General features: G+C 43.2%; 2 protein-coding genes across 4 annotated transcripts; both read right to left on the bottom strand.

The window, feature by feature from the left end:
- Positions 1-478: 478 nt before the first annotated feature.
- LOC135247286 (carcinoembryonic antigen-related cell adhesion molecule 1-like) lies at positions 479-14,773 on the bottom strand. 3 transcript variants are annotated; one of them, XM_064320586.1, is made up of 7 exons: positions 14,665-14,773; positions 12,781-12,842; positions 4,150-4,219; positions 3,678-4,013; positions 3,028-3,348; positions 2,421-2,714; positions 479-1,147 (listed from the first exon to the last, which is right to left on the bottom strand). In XM_064320586.1, the coding sequence occupies exons 3-7, from the start codon at positions 4,190-4,192 to the stop codon at positions 942-944; spliced, it is 1,200 nt and encodes a 399-aa protein (XP_064176656.1). In that variant the 5' UTR covers positions 4,193-4,219; positions 12,781-12,842; positions 14,665-14,773; the 3' UTR covers positions 479-941. The 3 variants fall into 3 exon arrangements, with proteins under 3 accessions (XP_064176656.1, XP_064176658.1, XP_064176657.1); XM_064320588.1 differs by lacking the exon at positions 12,781-12,842 and having other exon boundaries at positions 14,665-14,733; XM_064320587.1 differs by lacking the exon at positions 14,665-14,773 and having other exon boundaries at positions 12,781-13,572.
- LOC135247287 (carcinoembryonic antigen-related cell adhesion molecule 1-like) lies at positions 7,326-12,744 on the bottom strand. Its single transcript, XM_064320589.1, has 5 exons — positions 12,592-12,744; positions 12,056-12,391; positions 11,422-11,742; positions 10,817-11,110; positions 7,326-7,991 (listed from the first exon to the last, which is right to left on the bottom strand). Exons 1-5 carry the CDS (start codon positions 12,632-12,634, stop codon positions 7,825-7,827), a joined length of 1,161 nt encoding a protein of 386 aa, XP_064176659.1. The 5' UTR covers positions 12,635-12,744; the 3' UTR covers positions 7,326-7,824.
- Positions 14,774-20,980: the final 6,207 nt, after the last annotated feature.

The raw sequence follows: 20,980 nt of genomic DNA, 5'->3' as shown, positions 1-20,980 counted from the left end.
ATTCGGCGGGGACACAGAGGCTAGGATAGCTTCCTAAAAATCAACGTGACCCACGGCTTGGTACGGAGGAAAAAGGAAACATTTGAAAAAGAAAAAAGAAGAAGGGTGGCTTCAGTGGTCATTGACCTGACCAGGAGAGCGCAGTCTGAGCTGTGATTGGCTGTTTTGAGAGCACACCTTCATATCACGTTCGCCTTTCCCATTGTGGGGCGGGTTTCAATAACTTTGGTAAATATTTATTTAGTTTTGATCTAGTTGGATAATTATTTAGCAATGCAAGAAAGGTGGATATACTTTGTACCCCGACCTTCGTTGTGAGTATTAAAATATACCCATACCAAACATGATTACTTTTGGTTCAGGTTACGAGAAGATGACAAATTATTTCTAAGTTGTGCAGGCCAGGGAACTCAGAAACGTGACACTGTAAGATTCTAATAGCCTGCACTCGCTTTGAGATTTTCAGAACTGTTGGATATTGTAATTGTATTTGCTAATTATTCAACTAGACTTTCCTCCATTCGCTGGTGTGAATGGAGCGGCCTTGAAATACTGACGGTGCCCGCTAGTCGCCAGTGGTGCTCTATAGGGATACACAGCAATTATCTAGGCGTCGAGTTGGCACAGCACAAAGCTATCACACCATGGGGGTTCACAACGTTAGTGTGGTTAACAGCGAATGAACAGTCCTTACTATGCCTCCTCTACATGCAAGGAGGTTGTTAATCCCCCCCAGTGTCTTAGAATTATGGGTATCTGGCATGAGGGGTCTGGCGATCCTGAAGGGAAGTGGAAGATAGTGTTGGAATATTGAAAGTAACAGACACAGACTCATTTGGGAGCTTATGCAGAAATAAAGCATTTGAGCCCTCAGAGAGGCGACCACAGAGAAACAACTTACAACTGCCCTACAGGACACAGAGAGAGGGGGTTCATGGCTGTCAGGAAACAGAACGCATGCTGCTCTGCTGTTGGAACCTTAGAGATCTTCTGCATTGGCTGCTTGGAAAACTAATTTCATTTTCAGGGTTTGGTGTCTTTATGAAGAACTTCCAGACTGCAAAGGCACTGCCAGCCAGAACCAGCAGCAACACCATCGCTCCCACCACTATCCCAGCCACTGCTCCAGCAGAGAGTCCCGCAGAGGCTGAGAGAGAACATGGAGAAATAGGGACTCATTTGGGAGAAACAGAGAAGAGCAGGTAATAATCAGGAAGGAAGACTACAATAATAATATTAATAACAACAACAATGATAACAACAACAACAATAATACATTTAGCAAACATCCAGAGGGACTTACAACAAGTGCCTCCATAAAGGTTCATACAACAAGCAGAGCTGATGCCAAGTTAGAAGTCTGACTAAAAGTAGTAGCTGTTACGACCCCAAAGGTCTAGGGGTACATGAGGTGAGTAACACATATACACTCACTGGCCACTTCATTAGGTACACCTGTTCAACTGCAAACTACACCCGTTTATGCAAATATCTAATCAGCCAACCATGTGGGAGCAACTCAATGCATTTAGGCATGTAGACATGGTCAAGACGATCTGCTGAAGTTCAAACCAAGCATCAGAATGGGGAAGAAAGGTGATTTAAGTGACTTTGAACGTGTCATGGTTGTCGGTGCCAGACGGGCTGGTTTGAATATTTCAGAAACTGCTGATCTACTGGGATTTTCACACACAACCATCTCTAGGGTTTACAGAGAATGGTCCAAAAAAGAGAAAATATCCAGTGAGCGGCAGTTCTCTGGGCGAAAATGCCTTGTTGGTGGCAGAGGTCAGAGGAGAATGGCCAGACTGGTTTGAGCTGATGAAAGGCAACAGTAACTTGAATAACCACTCGTTACAACCGAGGTATGCAGAAGAGCATCTCTGAAACACACCACGTCAAACCCTGAAGCAGATGGGCTACAGCAGCAGAAGACCACACCGGTGCCACTCCTGTCACCTAATGAAGTGGCAGAGAGCTGCATTAGGCACGGGAGCACATAGTTTTTCTACCGTGTGACACGATGTGATTCAAACTTTATAATTTCAGTAAACTTCTTCAAACTAGATTACATCTCCTGTCATTCGCGTCAGACTGAAGTTACTGTGCCTACAGCTCGCTTGCGGCTTATTTTGAGATCTAGACGGAATGCCACTACAGCGAGGCTACATCTTAGAAACCATAGCCTAAGATTGCAAAAGCCTAAAACCTATACTTTTGTGTCTCTTATGTATATTGTGCTCAAGGGGACAATAAAACATCGGCATTGTGAAAAAAATTTATTTTATATTATATTTTGTTATTTCCATTACTTTCCCAATGGCTTACAGCAGCCATAACTCAGTGGAATAACAGAGTGCACCAATAAGATGCTGAGCCCTGCGTCTGCACAAACACAGATCTGAAGAGGAGGACCGTACCTGAGACTTGCAGAGAGACAGAGCCGATGGTCTTCTTGGTCTCAGGATCGGTTACCTTGTAGACTCCGGCATCCTCCAGTGTCACACTCCTCAGCAAAAGGGTGTAGTTCTGGGCCAGAAGCTTACATCTCTGAGCACAATGCTCCCCATACCTGGCTGGGCCTTTATTTGCATCGAGCATCATCACTTCATCTGAACCAAGGGCACTGAATGTTACCCTCACTGGGTCTGCGGTATAGAGCGGTATGGAGAGCAAACCACCGGCCTTCACTGTGAGGGTCTGGGGAGGGTGGCCTGTGAGGGAAGGGAATTCATTTACATATTTGCATATTTTACACGTTCATGTATATTTACAGGGGACATGAACACATTATCAACAGCAGTCAGCTTGATCATGTAAAAAGGTAAAAATGATACAGGGCAAATTATGGCATCCAAAAATTACTGGTGTCATCTTTCATCAATACTTCTGTGAATTATGAAACATTGTTACACTTGCCCTGATTAAACTTACCACATGAAAAAATAAATAATACACACCTGACACACTTACACACCTGAGCTGCTCAGCTCCCCTACTGAACTGAAGATCTAAAGTGAATTTTACCCGTCACAACGAGACTGGCAGAATCTGGATTCCCCCTCTCTTTTGGACTGTTGTAGAAGCACTGGTAGTCGTCTTCATCTGAAAACCGTGTCTGTCTGATGGTTAAAGACATGTTTCCATAGAGGGCTTGTTCTGGGGAAACTGAAGCTCTGTTCTCGAACCCGGGACCATATGTGATGGTGTTCTTATGGATCTGGTAAACGTTCTCTCCACCTCTCTTCCAGAGGATATCCAGATCACCAGCATGTGCTTGCATATTAATTTTCCCAAAGCAAGGAAGACTGGCGGACATTCCCATCGCTATGGAAACATTTGATGGGACTGAGATAGACAGAGACAGAAAACGAGAGAGGGAAAGAGAGAGACAGGCAGACAGAGATTTACAAAGCATTCCTGGCATACAAGAATTGAACAGCTCAACCTTGTTGCTTGGGGTAGATGAAGGCCCTGATGCAGCATATGCTGTCCACTGCAAACCACCCAAGGCTTGTGGGTTTTATACAGACTGGAATGATCCTGTCCCCCAAAAGACAATCGTATGAATAATAATAGTAATATCCTTTGTCAAAAAACAGCTTTTAGGGCTATCAAATCCACAAGCATTAAAAACATTCACTCAATCTGACGGAAAAAAGGCAACATGCACTGACCTCTAATTTCTAGTTTCACATCTGAAAGAAGGATCTCAGTCTCATCCTTGTACTGGCACTTGTAAATGCCGAGGTCACTGTACACCACGGGACTGAGGGTGAGGCTGTAGTTTCCTGGCTCTGTTAGGTGGAAGGATTCCACCCGTCCCCGGAAGCCGTTTCCAGAGGAAAAGGCTCTGGTGTGGAGTTGGGCCACAAAAAGCCAATCAGGAAACTCATCTTGCTGAAACAACCAATCCACATCCCTGCTGGGGTCTCCATGGCAGGGAAGAGTGAGGGAATGGCCGAAGCTCACGAACGTGCGGACAGAGTAGACTGGAGGTACTGCCAGCTGGGCTAGGAGAGGGAAGTTGGATATTCAGTCACCATGAGAGAGAGAAAAATAACTGCCGTTGTACCGCATACATACATATATATATATATCCAGCTGAAAGTCACTCTGGATAATACATTGAGTAGTTAAGTTACTCACCCAACCGAAGCGCAACAAGGATGCAATAACCTGCAATTCTCATTTCCGGCTGGAATTGTTACTGAAAGATCTGAAAATGTAATGTTGGAAGAAAATTTTTTTATAAACTTCTGTTTTTTTCAAAATGAAAGCAAGTTAATGACAGTGCACTGTCCTGACCCAGAGCACAAAAAGATTAGGCTAAAATTGAATGGTGACGGAGACGTTACATTGCAAGCCGCCTACATATATTATGAGAACATGATTCAATATCATTTAGCCATTACTTTGTGCAGTCAAAATTCATTTTAGAATATTTTAAGGCAAAAAACTACAAGTGTAATTTTAAATAAGATGAGATAAGCTGTGCCACTCTGAAATGCCTGATTTGAGGATTTCATAACTTCCATTTGTTTTCATGTCTTGTGTAATTTTGTTATTCTGAGTATATTCGCAAAATACAGTACAGTTACAGCAGCATGATTTAGTAACATGTTTTGTGCATCACAAGAGAGGATAAACCACACAGCAGGACCACAAACATGCTAATACGGTACGCATTCACTCACACACACAGGCGCACAAGCACACACACATACACACTACACAGACTAATCTGTTACATGTATTACGTCTATAAATATAAATCTCCAATTTCCCAGTGTATTTTGCCTTTCATTTAAGTGTATTTGCCCATAATACCGGTGACACTATTTTCCTTTTTAAGTTCTGAGTAATCAATAACATGCAAAAGCAGGCTACTGCATTTTTTTTTTTGTTTGTTTTTTGTTGCATTTTTTAAATTAGCAGCGTGCCACTACCACCCATTTGAAACAACCGGCTAAACAAACGGACTAGCCTACTGTCCGTGGCATTTCCTGGGGCCTCCAAACCACTAAAACCGCCCCTGCCCACACTTCCCTTAGATTGTCCCACCCACATTTTCAATGCGTCCTACGCCATGCAATATATGAACACTCTCAAAAGGGACATCTCTACGCGTAAAACCAGCGGTAAGGTTGTATATTTATTCAATATTTAGTCCCATATATCGACTGTAGAATGACATGATATAAGTTTTAAACTTTTTCTCGTTTATTTCGTTATTCAGTGAGCAGCGTTTTCACTGCTGTATTGACCTATCTTCGGGCTCTTGTCGGGTTTATCTTGTTGCTATGACGGAATACGATTTTCAGTGGTGAAAGAATATTTTTATGAATGCCAAGATAGATAATATTGTCCACAATGTCATGGGTGGGGGTGTAGTTGTAGATGAGACTGCAGGGAGGATGTGCGTGTCAAATGAACGACCAGAGCGACAATGGTGGCGCTGCGAAACTCCGTATTCGGCATACTTGTCGTGTATCGTCTACTAATGAAACTATAACAACGCTTTTCTGTTGTTACCCCCCCCCCCCCCCCCCCCCCCCCCCCCCGCCACGTCTGTGATTCGTGCGGCGCATTCGCACGGCATAAGCGAACGACGCTGAAGTTGGCTCCCGATTCGCAGCTCCCGATTCGAAATTTCCGGTCCACTTTATATCAGTTGGGTTATATGATCGGATGGTTTCGCGGTTTGCAAAGGCTATAATTAGCTTCTAAAAGTGAGATACGGCTCAAGTGAGAAAGTGAACAAAGGTGGTGATTTGAAATTTGTTTTTTTCTTTTTTATTTTGTTACGTTCACATGACATGTCGCTTTCTGTAATATTGAAATATCAGATACCCAAGTGTCACGCACCTTGCTTTTTCCTCAAAATATAATCGTCTCAACATTACGTGAGCATGAGAGAACAGGAAATAATGTACATTTTAAATGGTGTGGATGAAATATCACTGCACCATATGCAAATAAAACTCCAAACTGTCTATATAAACAAATAGGCTACAGTAATAAAAATCCTATTGAAAAACGGACATATTAGATAAATATGAAAGTTTGGATAAGAATTTCTCCCCAATTGTAAAAGTTCAGAATATTCTGACACTTGTTCCTGGCAGAAGGGGCCCTGGTCTACATCCTACCCCATTTCTGTGAAGTTTTACTGTAGCATTTTTAATAATCCCACTTCAAACATTCCATGTAATCCAATAGATGGCAATTGAAACATAGGAAAGTTTGGCAGTTTGGTTGTAATACGGGATAGGATACTGGCACAGTATAGCACAATACAATTCCGTACATATAATGTAGAATGTAGTGATGAGTCAGACGTTACAGTATTAGTATTATAGTTCATAAGTGAAACGCTCTCTCAACAAGGTTGCTGGGTACCACTACACAGAAACTCTATGAACTATGAACTAATACCATTTTACGCACGTAGTCTATGATTAGTATGAGACAGACAACAATCAGTTACACTCGACTCATAACACAAAGTTCTTTAACCATACAATTTGGTTTACCGTCTAGCCACTGTCTTGCTACTGCTGGCTCCGTACGGATGTACGCATAAATAGCTAACGGTACGTTAAACTTCAAATTATGGCGTTACTTATGAGTCGTAGTGTGGAGAGGAGAGGAAGAGAGGAGAGAGGGAGGAGAAAGTGATCCCCGAGACTCAGCTGAGGCAGCACGCGCTACGTTCAAAGCTGGAAAATGCAGCTTGGGACAGGCCAGCTTGATCGGCGACACCGGACTCCCAACACGAGCCCGTCAGTACTTCAAGGCATAGACACACGGTTTCAAAGTCCAACAGTACAGCGATCCAGGGTTATTCGGCGGGGACACAGAGGCTAGGATAGCTTCCTAAAAATCAACGTGACCCACGGCTTGGTTACGGAGGAAAAAGGAAACATTTGAAAAAGAAAAAAGAAGAAGGGTGGCTTCAGTGGTCATTGACCTGACCAGGAGAGCGCAGTCTGAGCTGTGATTGGCTGTTTTGAGAGCACACCTTCATATCACGTTCGCCTTTCCCATTGTGGGGCGGGTTTCAATAACTTTGGTAAATATTTATTTAGTTTTGATCTAGTTGGATAATTATTTAGCAATGCAAGAAAGGTGGATTTACTTTGTACCCCGACCTTCGTTGTGAGTATTAAAATATACCCATACCAAACATGATTACTTTTGGTTCAGGTTACGAGAAGATGAAGAATTATTTCTAAGTTGTGCAGGCTAGGGAACTCAGAAACGTGACACTGTAAGATTCTAATAGCCTGCACTCGCTTTGAGTTTTTCAGACCTGTTGGATATTGTAATTGTATTTGCTAATTATTCAATTAGACTTTCCTCCATTCGCTGGTGTGAATGGAGCGGCCTTGAAATACTGACGGTGCCCGCTAGTCGCCAGTGGTGCTCTATAGGGATACACAGCAATTATCTAGGCGTCGAGTTGGCACAGCACAAAGCTATCACACCATGGGGGTTCACACCGTTAGTGTGGTTAACAGCGAATGAACAGTCCTTACTATGCCTCCTCTACATGCAAGGAGGTTGTTAATCCCCCTCAGTGTCTTAGAATTATGGGTATCTGGCATGAGGGGTCTGGCGATCCTGAAGGGAAGTGGAAAATAGTGTTGGAATATTGAAAGTGACAGACACAGACTCATTTGGGAGCTTATGCAGAAATAAAGCATTTGAGCCCTCAGAGAGAGGACTGCAGTGAAACAACTTATAACTGCCCTACAGTACACAGAGAGGGGGTTCATGGCTGTCAGGAAACAGAATGCATGCTGCTCTGCTGTTGGAACCTTAGTGATCTTCTGTTCTGGCTGTACGGAAATGAACTACATTTCGAAAGTTTCCTGTCTTCATGAAGAACTTCCAGACTGCAAAGGCACTGCCAGCCAGAACCAGCAGCAACACCATCGCTCCCACCACTATCCCAGCCACTGCTCCGGCAGAGAGTCCCGCAGAGGCTGAGAGAGAACATGGAGAAATAGGGACTCATTTGGGAGAAATAGAGAAGAGCAGGTAATAATCAGGAAGGAAGACTACAATAATAATATTAATAACAACAACAATGATAACTATTCTGGAACCTGAGCGCGTAGCGAGGCACACATCACCAGATAGCTAAACACTCTTAACTGACTTGACTGAAGCATCCCTAGGTAGCTTCAATGATGAAGGAGTATAAAGTAAGTTATCAACGTGCACTTGTACGTCCGTTTAATGAAGATACAGCACTTTCATGTGGTCAAGTTGTTGTAGTGTGAAACTGCAAACAATACAAAAGTTGAAAATAATGAAATAATGTATGAAATAATGTAAAAAAATATTATGAAATACAATGAAGTATGAGCAAAAATAATTCCTAAAAACATACAAGAATTAATCTACTCACAAACAAAGCTTCTCCAAGGATCACACAGGCAGATGGAACAAGATTAAAGGAGGTCTTGAATCATGCTGTTCTCTAGCTTGTTTTACAGGGGAAATGGCTGTTCTTATCATGTGACTAGCAATCAATGTGACTTTAAACAACCAATGAGAATGCAAACATCTGAAATAACAGGAATACGTGACATTAATTTAATGGCCTATAGAAGGTGCTAGAAACACTTAAACAGAATGAATGCATGTAACATTACAATAACAACAACAATAATAATACATTTAGCAAACATCCAGAGGGACTTACAAAAAGTGCCTCCATAAAGGTTCATACAACAAGCAGAGCTGATGGCAAGTTAGAAGTCTGACTAAAAGTAGTAGCTGTTACGACCCCAAAGGTCTAGGGGTACATGGGGTGAGTAACACATGTACACTCATTAGGTACACCTGTTCAACTGCAAACTGCACCCGTTTATGCAAATATCTAATCAGCCAACCATGTCGCAGCAACTCGATGCATTTAGGCATGTAGACATGGTCAAGACGATCTGCTGAAGTTCAAACCAAGCATCAGAATGGGGAAGAAAGGTGATTTAAGTGACTTTGAACGTGTCATGGTTGTCGGTGCCAGATGGGCTGTGTGGTGTGGGGATGGCTGGTTTAAGCAGCCACACCTGCCCTGGGTCAAGCCAATTAGACCTGGCTAGTTAGATAATTGGTTATTAATTAGATAATTGGCCAGGCTAATTGGACCCAGGAACAGGAGTGGCTGCACCTGTGCGTAGTGAGGTAATCAGTGCGCACAGGTTAAATCTGCCATCCCCACTCACATGGGGGAGCATCTCTGTCATGACATTGTTTTAACATCTGCTCCTTGGCAGTAACATCTTGCCAAACCCTTGCAAATAAATGTGGACTATTTGAACAGCTTCTCCCTGTGTCTCTGTGCAGAAGGGCCCCTTGGAAAGCCACTTCGGTGGCCTGTGGCAGGCGTGTTTGCCACAGGCTGGTTTGAGTATTTCAAAAACTGCTGATCTACTGGGATTTCCACACACAACCATCTCTAGGGTTTACAGAGAATGGTCCGAAAAAGAGAAAATATCCAGTTATCTGGGCGAAAATGCCTTGTTGATGGCAGAGGTCAGAGGAGAATGGCCAGACTGGTCTGAGCTGATAGAAAGGCAACAGTAACTTGAATAACCACTCGTTACAACCGAGGTATGCAGAAGAGCATCTCTGAACACATGCCACGTCAAACCTTGAAGCAGATGGGCTACAGCAGCAGAAGACCACACCGGGTGCCACTCCTGTCACCTAATGAAGTGGCCGGTGAGTGTATATAAGACCGGTTGATGTAAAAGATGATGAGCAATTGGAGTGATAAGAACACTGAAACGGACTGCCAAGTGAAGAGTGTTTACTGTGATATAGGTGCAAAGGTGAAAATACAAGAGGCGTTGTACAATATATACAATATTTACAAGACACAAAACAAGGCACAAGACACACAATCAAGGTCAAGGGACCCGAGTGTTGCAAAAAAAAAAGAAAACAAAACCAAGCAGAGCTGTGAAAATCCCAGTAGATCAGCAGTGTCTGAAATACTCAAACCAGCCTATATGGCACCAACAACCATGCCACGTTCAAAGTCACTTAAATCACCTTTCTTCCCCATTCTGATGCTTGGTTTGAACTTCAGCAGATCGTCTTGACCATGCCTAAATGTACTGAGTTGCTGCCACGTGATTGGCTGATTAGATATTTGCGTTAACGGGTGCAGTTTGCAGTTGAACAGGTGGACCTAATGAAGTGGCCCGTGAGTGTAAGTTCATTTATATTTCACGCAAAATTCAGAGTTCATAAATGTATAAAATGTACAAAAACAAATTCATGTATATTGAATATTGATTATCGATGCTCCCGTTAATATAGTGAGTGACGTCATGTGTATAGCAGTCACGCGCATGTTAGTCGGGCAGAGAGCTGCGTTAGGCACGGGAGCACATAGTTTTTCTACCGTGTGACATCATGTGATTCAAACTTTATCATTTCAGTAAACTTCTTCAGACTAGATTACATCTCCTGTCATTCGCGTCAGACTGAAGTTACTCTGCCTACAGCTCGTTTGCGGCTTATTTTGAGATCTAGACGGAATGCCACTACAGCTAGGCTACATCTTAGAAACCATAGCCTAAGATTGCAAAAGCCTAAAACCTATACTTTTGTGTCTCTTATGTGTATTGTGCTCAAGGGGACAAATAAAAAATTTTTTATTTTATATTAATATTATTTTTGTTATTTTCCCAATGGCTTGCAGCAGCCATAACTCAGTGGAATAACAGAGTACACCAATAAGATGCTGAGCCCTGCGTCTGCACAAACACAGATCTGAAGAGGAGGACCGTACCTGAGACATGCAGAGAGACTGAGCTGATGGTCTTCTTGGTCTCAGGATCGGTCACCTTGTAGACTCCGGCATCCTCCAGTGTCACACTCCTCAGCAAAAGGGTGTAGTTCTGGGCCAGAAGCTCACATCTCTGAGCACAACGCTTCCCGTACCTGGCTGGGCCTTTATTTGCATCGAGCATCATCACTTCATCTGAACCAAGGGCACTGAATGTTACCCTCACTGGGTCTGCGGTATAGAGCGGTATGGAGAGCAAACCACCGGCCTTCACTGTGAGGGTCTGGGGAGGGTGGCCTGTGAGGGAAGGGAATTCATTTACATATTTTCATATTTTACACTTTCATGTATATTTACAGGGGACATGAACACATTATCAACAGCAGTCAGCTTGATCATGTAAAAAGGTAAAAATGATACAGGGCAAATTATGGCATCCAAAAATTACTGGTGTCATCTTTCATAAATACTTCTGTGAATTATGAAACATTGTTACACTTGCCCTGATTAAAATTACCACATGAAAAAATAAATAATACCCACCAGACACTTACATACCTGAGCTGCTCGGCTGCCCTACAGAACTGAAGATCTAAAGTGAATTTTACCTGTCACAACGAGACTGGCAGAATCTGGATTCCCCATCTCTTTCGGACTGTTGTAGAAGCACTGGTAGTCGCCTTCATCTGAAAACCGTGTCTGTCCGATGGTTAAAGACATGTTTCCATAGAGGGCTTGTTCTGGGGAAACTGAAGCTCTGTTCTCGAACCTGGGACCATATGTGATGGTGTTCTTATGGATCTGGTAAACTTTCTCTCCACCTCTCTTCCAGAGGATATCCAGATCACCAGCATGTGCTTGCATATTAATTTTCCCAAAGCAAGGAAGACTGGCGGACATTCCCATCGCTATGGAAACATTTGATGGGACTGAGATAGACAGAGACAGGGAAAGAGAGAGACAGGCAGACAGAGATTTACAAAGCATTCCTGGCATACAAGAATTGAACAGCTCAACCTTGTTGCTTGGGGTAGATGAAGGCCCTGATGCAGCATATGCTGTCCACTGCAAACCACCCAAGGCTTGTGGGTTTTATACAGACTGGAATGATCCTGTCCCCCGAAAAGCAATCGTAAAAATAATAATAGTAATATCCTTTGTCAAAAAACAGCTTTTAGGGCTATCAAATCCACAAGGACTAAAAACATTCACTCAGTCGGAAAAAAGGCAACATGCACTGACCTCTAATTTCTAGTTTCACATCTGAAAGAAGGATCTCAGTCTCATCCTTGTACTGGCACTTGTAAATGCCGAGGTCACTGTATACCACAGGACTGAGGGTGAGGCTGTAGTTTCCTGGCTCTGTTAGGTGGAAGGATTCCACCCGTCCCTGGAAGCCGTTTCCAGAGGAAAAGGCTCCGGTGTGGAGTTGGGCCACAAAAAGCCAACGAGGAAGCTCATCCTGCTTAAACAACCAATCCACATCCCTGCTGGGGTCTCCATCGCAGGGAAGAGTGAGGGAACGGCCGAAGCTCACGAACGTGCGGACAGAGTAGACTGGAGATACTGCCATCTGGGCTAGGAGAGGGAAGTTGGATATTCAGTCACCATGAGAGAGAGAAAAATAACTGCCGTTGTACCGCATATATACATACATATATATATATATATATATATATATATATATGTATATATCCAGCTGAATAAATAGTTGCAGTGTAAATGCTATGCAAGTCACTCTGGATAATACATTGAGTAGTGTACCTTAAGTTACTCACCCAACCGAAGCGCAACAAGGATGCAATAACCTGCAATTCTCATTTCCGGCTGGAACTGTTACTGAAAGATCTGAAAATGTAATGTTGGAAGAAACGCGGCTTAATTTCCACTTCTTCTTTTCCAACATCTCAGCACTCCTCCTGATCCTGTCTTCTCCTAGGCTCTATAAACTATGCACTTGATGTCACTGGATGGGCGAAGGAGTTCCGGATTGTAGCCACCTTTCCTTCAAAGGCGGCCAGAAAGTCATCTGCGGAGAGGGAAAGAAAAACTGGCATTGATGGCCTCTTATATACCCCAGACATTCTCCACACAGTAGACCACAACTGGCTCACTGGGGAATCAGGACATAGCGTACCACAATATCTCCTCCAGCAATTTCTCTTAGCTTCTTTAATAACTTTCCTCGCCTCTGCTTGCAACCTTTTGTACTCAACAGCATAACACTGCATTGGAAATTTCCTTAGTTTCCGAAATGCTTTGTTTCTGTTCCTTACAGCTATATCACATTGTTTATTCCACCATGGAACAATTATTCAGGCCTTAGGACTCTCCTCCAAAGGAATAGTATTTAGTGCTATCTTGTAAATCATTGAGCATACAGATTCATTCCAATGATCAATGGAACTCTCGCTATCTACCTCTCCTACTGAAGCTAGAGTCTTCACCTTGAAATCTTCCCAACAAGCCTTAGAAAAGTTAAATCTACTAGGTTGTTTCATTCCTTCAGTAATTAGCACCCTACCAAACTTACTTAAAATAGGAAAATGATCACTACTTAGTGTTTCTGTCTAACACATTCCAATGCCCTACCCTGGCCAGATTTGTTGATGCTATAGTTAGGTCTATGCAGCTCATACTATTCCCCCCAATATGAAACAGAGTTGATCTCCCATCATTTATTACGACCAAGTCATATCTATCCAAAAAATCCTAAATGACCGTTCCATTGCTATCTGTATCCTTACTACCCCATAAAGGGTTATGTGCATTAAAATCCCCAACCGAGAGAAACAGAGACGCTGTTAACGGACAGCAGATGTTGCTTCACGCTAAGAAAACACAATGGAGTCGCCTCCAGAAAATAATTTATGTTATGTCGAAGTGAAATATCTCTTTAATCGGCTAACTTGCTGTGGTTAGCAAGCTAGCTATTTAGCTTTCTGGCGAACCAGATGCTAACGTTATACTTACCTTCATAACCGAATATAAACTTCTCAAAAAAGAATTTATAGCCCTTGTCTAGTTTAGACCGTTTAACGTTCACTGGCAATGCTTCGACAATGCGGATAACATCGGACAGTGAACTCTTTCATTTTGAACAGAATTTTAAACTCTTCAACATCTCCAGTCTCTTAGACAGACACTATCCAGATTGACTTACTATTTTAGCCCCATCTCTTACACTTGAATTACCGGGCCTTTCACTGGACGCTGTTCTCGTCTAGTCAGATTTTTGTCCTTCTTTCAAACTAGCCACAGACTGCCATTCTCCCTCCCCCAAAACCCCCTTCCCACTCTTGGCAGCTGCCATAGAGCTGAACAACTTTATCTCGCCTTCCCTTGATCTATTATACAGATTTAACAGTTTACAATCAACCAAAGAAATATATTTAAAAAAAATATTTTTAAAATAAAAAGAATTTAAAGAATATTTCCAACGGCTTGCAGGCAAGCTAAGCAGCCTGAGACTTCCTAGGCGTTGCAGTTTTAAGGTAAAACTCAAGCTTCGCACTCTACGGCCAACTCAACCAAACAGTCAGCATCCGCTCCCCCCTCTCCTCTGCTGTCCACCACCTTGCACGACAGTTACCTAGTAATTCCTAATTTGACGACAGCTACTGACGCTACCATCTCTGCAACTCCTCCAACTGTTCGTCCGACTACGAATACCATTCCACCCTGTCCAACTAAAATACATCACTAGATAATAACCACTGGGGTATAATCGCAAACAATGGTAATAAACACAATGACAAGCCGCACAGTTGGTCATGCTAGTTCAGTGTTAGCCTGCTCTCGTTTTCAAACCACATATATTCATGCATTTACAGAACTTTGATTAATCTCACCTGGCGTCCTTTTGTATTTTCGTGCAAAAAGTTTCACATTTTAGACCACTAACTTCTTTTGAAGTTCATACAGTTCAGTGGCATGCACGTGTCTCAGGCTTCAGAAGTCGTGTCGTCATTTTTTTCGGGTCATTAGCATTTTCTGACTTCCGGCTCAAATACAGTCTCTGGTCTATGGATGTGGATAGGGATGAACAGTCTCTGGGATAACATTGGTAAATTGTTGGGATGGCAAGTATGCCATCCCGCCAAGTTACGCCTTGGCGGGGGCATGCCCCCATACCTATAAAGCATCGAGAGTTTGGCACTTTTCAGGGTTCCCCACAGAAATAACCACAACAGCCACAGACACTCAGCCCTTAAAAACATTACATTCTGTACATTCTGACCCCATTTCAACAGACAGATTTCATAAACAACTTCACATGTCCACACAATAAAGCCCCAAACTAAGGGGATTTTGCGTTTTCTCCTTCTTCTTCTTCTTCTTCTTCTTCTCATTCTTATTTTTCCTGCCCTCTATCCCACTAAAAACATGTCTCCCCATTGGACATTTTACCGACACCGCCAAATCTTCACCTACACGACCCAATGGAAAACTCGAATACACACGCAAACTATCCATACCTTTTTACTCTGAAACATTGACAGTATAAACAGCTAGTCCGCGTGTGGCGTAGTGGGTAAGGTTACAGTCTTGAGAACACAAGGTTGACGGTTCTAACCCAGCAAAGAGCGCCTTTCTTTAAAGGAGTACCATGGTGATTTTCACACTTCTCGTTTTTGTGTGCTACTTGCACACGAGGCATTGAAGAAACACTATGAGTACAGTATTAAATATGTCCGTTCTGCATTTTTGGAGAAATATGCGTTTTAAATTTACCGTCCTATTTTCAAACGGTTGACAAAGTTGTCAACTTGGTCCGTCACGAACACAGTACTCCCACACCACTCCCCTTTTCCACGTCCCGTAAACCCATGGATAACTCCAGACCCATAGTTTGCGCGGCTGGCTTACAGGCAAGACAATGCACATATTTGACTAACGTTAGGTTCACTTAAATTAGAGTGACTTTTAAGGACTATTAGATTATTTCTGGTTATATTAATTTAGCTAGCTAGCTAACGTTAGCTAGCTAGGTAGTTTGCTTTCATAACGCAATGTTATCGATAACGTTAGCTAGCTAGTTTGCTTTTATGAGGACGTCATATTTGTGCCTTCATCTTAATTCAAACTAACATGGATTCATCTTAGCAAAACTTATAATTGGATACAAGTCAACGTCTTTACCTTAGCTATCTATCGGTACTTCATATACTACTAAGCTAGCTAGCTTGTGAAAAGTCTCCCAAAAACAGCACGTATCATGGGGGTAGCTATGGTAACGGGCCACGGTCTGTCAATCATAGCTGACTGACAGTTAACATAACTGACAGTTCTCATTATCACGCCCAGACGATTCGGGTGAACTTTTATAGTGGGAAATTTAGGCTTAGAAAAACACGCCTTAAAGTACATTGAAATTACTGAATAATAAAAATTATGCACATTTGTTTTGTTCTTGCCTAAAGACAACTGAGAAGTGTCACGTTCAACCACCATGTTACTCCTTTAACCTGCTTTTACCTTCACTAATAATTGTCTACTACTTCTCAATTATTGCTTTTGCACCACATTATTATGACGTTCCGTCTGCACGTTCAATTGTTCACCGGCTACAATATTGCAAAGCCATATGGATTCAACTGGAGCTCTTCTGCGCTTACTCGCCTGTGTTCTTCTTTAAAACCACGGACAGGTTTGCTAATTATATTTCACGCATTGCATATGTCATGGTGCTGCCCCTAACAAAGTGGCAGACTGGTAAACCTCCGGTTGAACGATTGAATCCCGCCTCGTCCTCAGGCAGATACTTTCCTCTTTTACATTAACGTTCTCTTACGCTTATATTATATTTGCTTTACCAAAACTCACTCATGGCCACCCATATGCATTTCATGACGGCAAATGTATTCCTTTTATTACAAAGTTACACCAGTTCACCGCTGTGCCATTTCTACTAACTACATTTCTTCACTTGGCTACCGTACAAAACCTTCTTATCAGCAAACGCCACGTTTCTACATTCATGCTCCTATTCTGCACTATCATGTTTTCCGGTTCTAGTTTAGCAAAACAGCGAAGAGGATTCCTACCTGCAGATAAGCCTATCAAAATGCCTTATAAACCTTACAAACACTAAAAGTGCATCTCCACGAAATAACAGACAACGGAGCAGGACAGAAGGCTACACAAGTTGCGACCTAGGGAGTTATAATTCTACTGACTTGCTGATTCTTTTGTCAGTCAAGGCTCGTTGGATGGACGTCAAATCCGTGAGTACATAAACTGGCCATATGTCATCTGCATTTCTGATTCGTTTATGCTTATGCCACTGCATCCTTTCTCACAGACACTGTTTCACAGCAAACCGAAACTGCTGAACGGTACACGCTCATCAGACTGTACAAATTCACACAACGATAGCCATAATCCACACCCGTTTTTTACAGGGTCGCATTTCTCACTCTCATAATAAAACGCTTTGCAAAAAGAACTGATATCTCATAAAAAAACACGTTTTCAACGTACAAAAATGCCAAGTTACTAAAAAGTATTTGTGGTCGGGAAAAGCGGGCCCCGGCCTGGGCCAGAAACGCCGAGGTCGCTCTCCTCCACACTGTTGAATGCTTCTTCAAAAGATGCACACTTCTCAGAGTCTGATGCAACTGGGTTTATTGTTAGTAAATCAAAGATTACATAAAATAACCCGGGCTGATCTGCGCAGTTCAGTACAATTAACAGTCACTCATAAGTAAAGACAATACATCAGATAATTCTCCAAGCATTCCCAAAACACACACTAAGAAAACACATAAGACGCACACACACACAGACATACAAGACACACAAGACATACACGACATACACGACATACTCGACACACAAGACATACACGCCTCCCCTGGGGCCGAACACTCCCTTTTATCCTATCTTAGCTCCTCCTGTTGTGTAGCTTAAATCTAGTACTTCCCATTTAATTTTGTTAATTACGTAATGTTATTGACATCATTATTTTTATCTGACACCCAATTCTCGGACACCATTATTTATCAGCCTCTCCCTAGTGCTCGTCTCCCGCCTGACTCACCCTCCCCCTTCTATCATAAGTCACATATTCTGATAACACATTTTCCAGAAAGGGCAGAAGCTTCCGTTAGTTTCACAAATGCGCCTTTATACAGCTTAGTCAGCAGGGCAGAAATTATGTGTGTATTATGTGTTTGTTCTTATTGTATCTATTTAGTATGAAGCGCTCCCCTGCTGCCGGTTGTTGCTCGTATGGCCAAGGTCGACCTTGGTCCAACTGTATCTTTCCTCCTTTGCTAGCCGGATGATACGTCAGGGAGGAGACAGCTGGTGCTCATTGATACACTCCTTTCCCATATACACTGGGCCTGTGCTCTCTAACTACATATCTTTCCCCATACAATGGGCTTGTGTTTTTTGAGTACATCTATATTTATTTCCCACATATTGATATCAAAATGACGCCAAGTTACGATACTACAGACAATATAGGCTATCTTGCCTCACCGAAATGACATAAGATGTATCTCAAAGCAATGCTACCCAATATTTCCTCAGTTCTTTCAAGTCACTTGGCCCTGTGTTTTCTAAACTTACCATTTCACAATGTCATGCACACTTTCTGTCAGATCAAAGAGACAAATATTTCGAATTGTCTCATGGAACACATTGAACATTGTACATTGAAATTAATGTATAAATTCATTAATGTACAAAACTGCTGCTGAGCAACGACAGGAAGCACATTTCTCCAGAAAACATGTTTATACTTGCTTCTGAACTGAATTTGAGTACATGTGCAAGTTATTGTATATTTGCTACGTACAATAAATACTGCATGTAAAACACATATTGTACATACATACATAGAGAACTTCTTTATCCGCATGGGGACATTTCCCTGGCAGCATCTTACATTCACATTCACGAACACACTTGTACCAAGAAACATACTATCATTCACGCAACAGAAAGCCTGGGCAGCAAAATACATAGGCCTACATACCAATACAAATTGGACGTACACACACCTATTCAATCAATCTTGACTGTGAGAGAGCCATCCACACATATGTTTGGCCTGTCCATGTAGTGCATGCTTATACACAGGGCCAAGTGACTTGAAAGAACTGAGGAAATATTGGGTAGCATTGCTTTGAGATACATCTTATGTCATTTCGGTGAGGCAAGATAGCCTATATTGTCTGTAGTATCGTAACTTGGCGTCATTTTGATATCAATACTTTTTAGTAACTTGGCATTTTTGTACGTTGAAAACGTGTTTTTTATGAGATATTTTTTACAGTCTCTGGGATAAACCGAGCTCCGTGAAGCTAGCAACAATTAGACTTCCTTTATATAACTTCCGGTAAAAAGTTCTGTTGAGTTCCGGCCGTTATTCTACCAAAATAAAAGCACAGAATTAACATTAATAGCCCTTTATTACGCTAATAACATCACAGTGACCACGTTTTCTGAGCTTTCATAGAGACTTACCTTTATTTAAAAACATTTCAGATACAATTTGTACACAATCGCTAGCTACTATAGATAAATTACAACAGTTGATTTCTCGACCGTGAATTTTGTAGCTATTATGTCGCATGCAGGCAGGCTTGTATGGAAACTTAAGTGGCGGTTGCCAGAACGCGACCGTTGTTGTGGAGCTGAAAAGGGATTTTCGCCTGTCGAGGCAAACGGTGAATGCCTTGGTCCACTCTCTGGGGATTGAAAAGGAGCACGGATGGGGGAAAGCCCTGGAGGTTGGCATGATTTATCCTGGCAGGCTAGTGCTACCTCCTATTGGGTGGTGTCAGAGGACTTACCTGTCTCCAGCGCCACCGTCCCTGATGTCCATACAACGGGTCGCTGAGGACATCTTGGGGAAATTCAAGGGGGTGATCCATTTTCCCTCAGAAGATGAGCTGTAGGACACTGGTGCCAGTTTTGCCCGTCTGGCTCAGAAGATGAGCTGGAGGAGACTGGTGCCAGTTTTGCCCGTCTGGCTCAGAAGATGAGCTGGAGGAGACTGGTGCCAGTTTTGCCCGTCTGGCTCAGAAGATGAGCTGGAGGTGACTGGTGCCCACTTTGCCCTCTGGCTGTCTCCCCAGCTTCGGACATGTGACTGGAAGTGTCGACAGAAGTCCCCGGCGCTCAACAAAGATGACAACAGGAAGCCATTCCATTTCATTCAGCTCCAGGAGATGTGCGAGCACAAAGGTGGCTCCCCGAACGTGTTCACAGGCCTCCCTGGTGCTGCGAGCACAAAGGTGGCTCCCTGAACGTGTTCACAGGCCTCCCTGGTGCTGCGAGCCAAGTTCCATGACGCGCGGGTCCAGCGGTGGAGCTCAGTTTACACGGGGCAACTCACTCCGCCTCCGGGATGGTGCGTCATTCAGGACAGGGGATGGGGTATGTCCCTGCTTGGCTGCACCCATGTACCTCATGACCCCATTCAGGGAGCCGGTCCAAAATCCTGCTCAGGCCAGGTACAACCGACACCTTTCCACGGCCAGGCGTGTGGCAGAGAGGGCGATGTGGATGAAGGACCGGTGGCTCGGCATCTTCCTGAAGGCCTTTGAGGTAAAGAGACAGACATAAAAATACACACACACACACACACACAGAGTGGGCGACTTGTGAACAGTTAATTCGGGGAATAGGTTACAAAGCAGGTCTGGGGAGAGAATTTTTGAAATCATCATTTAAAAAGGAAAATTCATGTGAAGATAAAAGTACATTCAAACTAACATGGATTAAAATCATTTTAAATCACACACAGTTAAATAAAACTGTACTGTGATCCCAGGGGAAGTCTACCTTTGTGCCGGTGGCCGTGTCCACATGTGCCTTCCTCCACAACCTCTGCATCAGCAGCAATGGGGACATGGTGGAGCCAGATGTGGAGGGGGTCGACCACGAGGGGGAGGATGAGAGGCATCTCTACCAACCCAACGACCTGCTGCCCTGTCTGCTCCTGGCACTGCCAACTCTGCAGACTGGCAGCTGCAGTGTCTGCTCCTGGTACTGCCAACTCTGCAGACTGGCGGCTGCCCTGTCTGCTCCTGGTACTGCCAACCCTGCAGACTGGCGGCTGCCCTGTCTGCTCCTGGCACTGCCAGCTCTGCAGACTGGCAGCTGCCCTGTCTGCTCCTGGTACTGCCAACCCTGCAGACTGGCAGCTGC

The sequence above is a fragment of the Anguilla rostrata genome, unplaced genomic scaffold (assembly GCF_018555375.3).
Source record: "Anguilla rostrata isolate EN2019 unplaced genomic scaffold, ASM1855537v3 scaf1192, whole genome shotgun sequence".
NCBI lineage: Eukaryota > Metazoa > Chordata > Actinopteri > Anguilliformes > Anguillidae > Anguilla > Anguilla rostrata.
This window is presented reverse-complemented; position numbering and strand designations above follow the sequence as displayed.

Excerpts from the sequence above, each read along its gene's own strand:
- LOC135247286 (XM_064320586.1), bottom strand. The coding sequence starts at position 4,192 with ATGAGAATTGCAGGTTATTGCATCCTTGTTGCGCTTCGGTTGG. Across the intron at positions 3,349-3,677 it reads TGTGAAACTAGAAATTAGAG|TCCCATCAAATGTTTCCATA; the intron begins GTCAGTGCATGT and ends TGTCTATCTCAG. Across the intron at positions 1,148-2,420 it reads TGTCTCTCTGCAAGTCTCAG|CCTCTGCGGGACTCTCTGCT; the intron begins GTACGGTCCTCC and ends GTTCTCTCTCAG.
- LOC135247287 (XM_064320589.1), bottom strand. The coding sequence starts at position 12,634 with ATGAGAATTGCAGGTTATTGCATCCTTGTTGCGCTTCGGTTGG. Across the intron at positions 12,392-12,591 it reads CCTTGTTGCGCTTCGGTTGG|CCCAGATGGCAGTATCTCCA; the intron begins GTGAGTAACTTA and ends TCCCTCTCCTAG. Across the intron at positions 7,992-10,816 it reads AGTCTCTCTGCATGTCTCAG|CCTCTGCGGGACTCTCTGCC; the intron begins GTACGGTCCTCC and ends GTTCTCTCTCAG.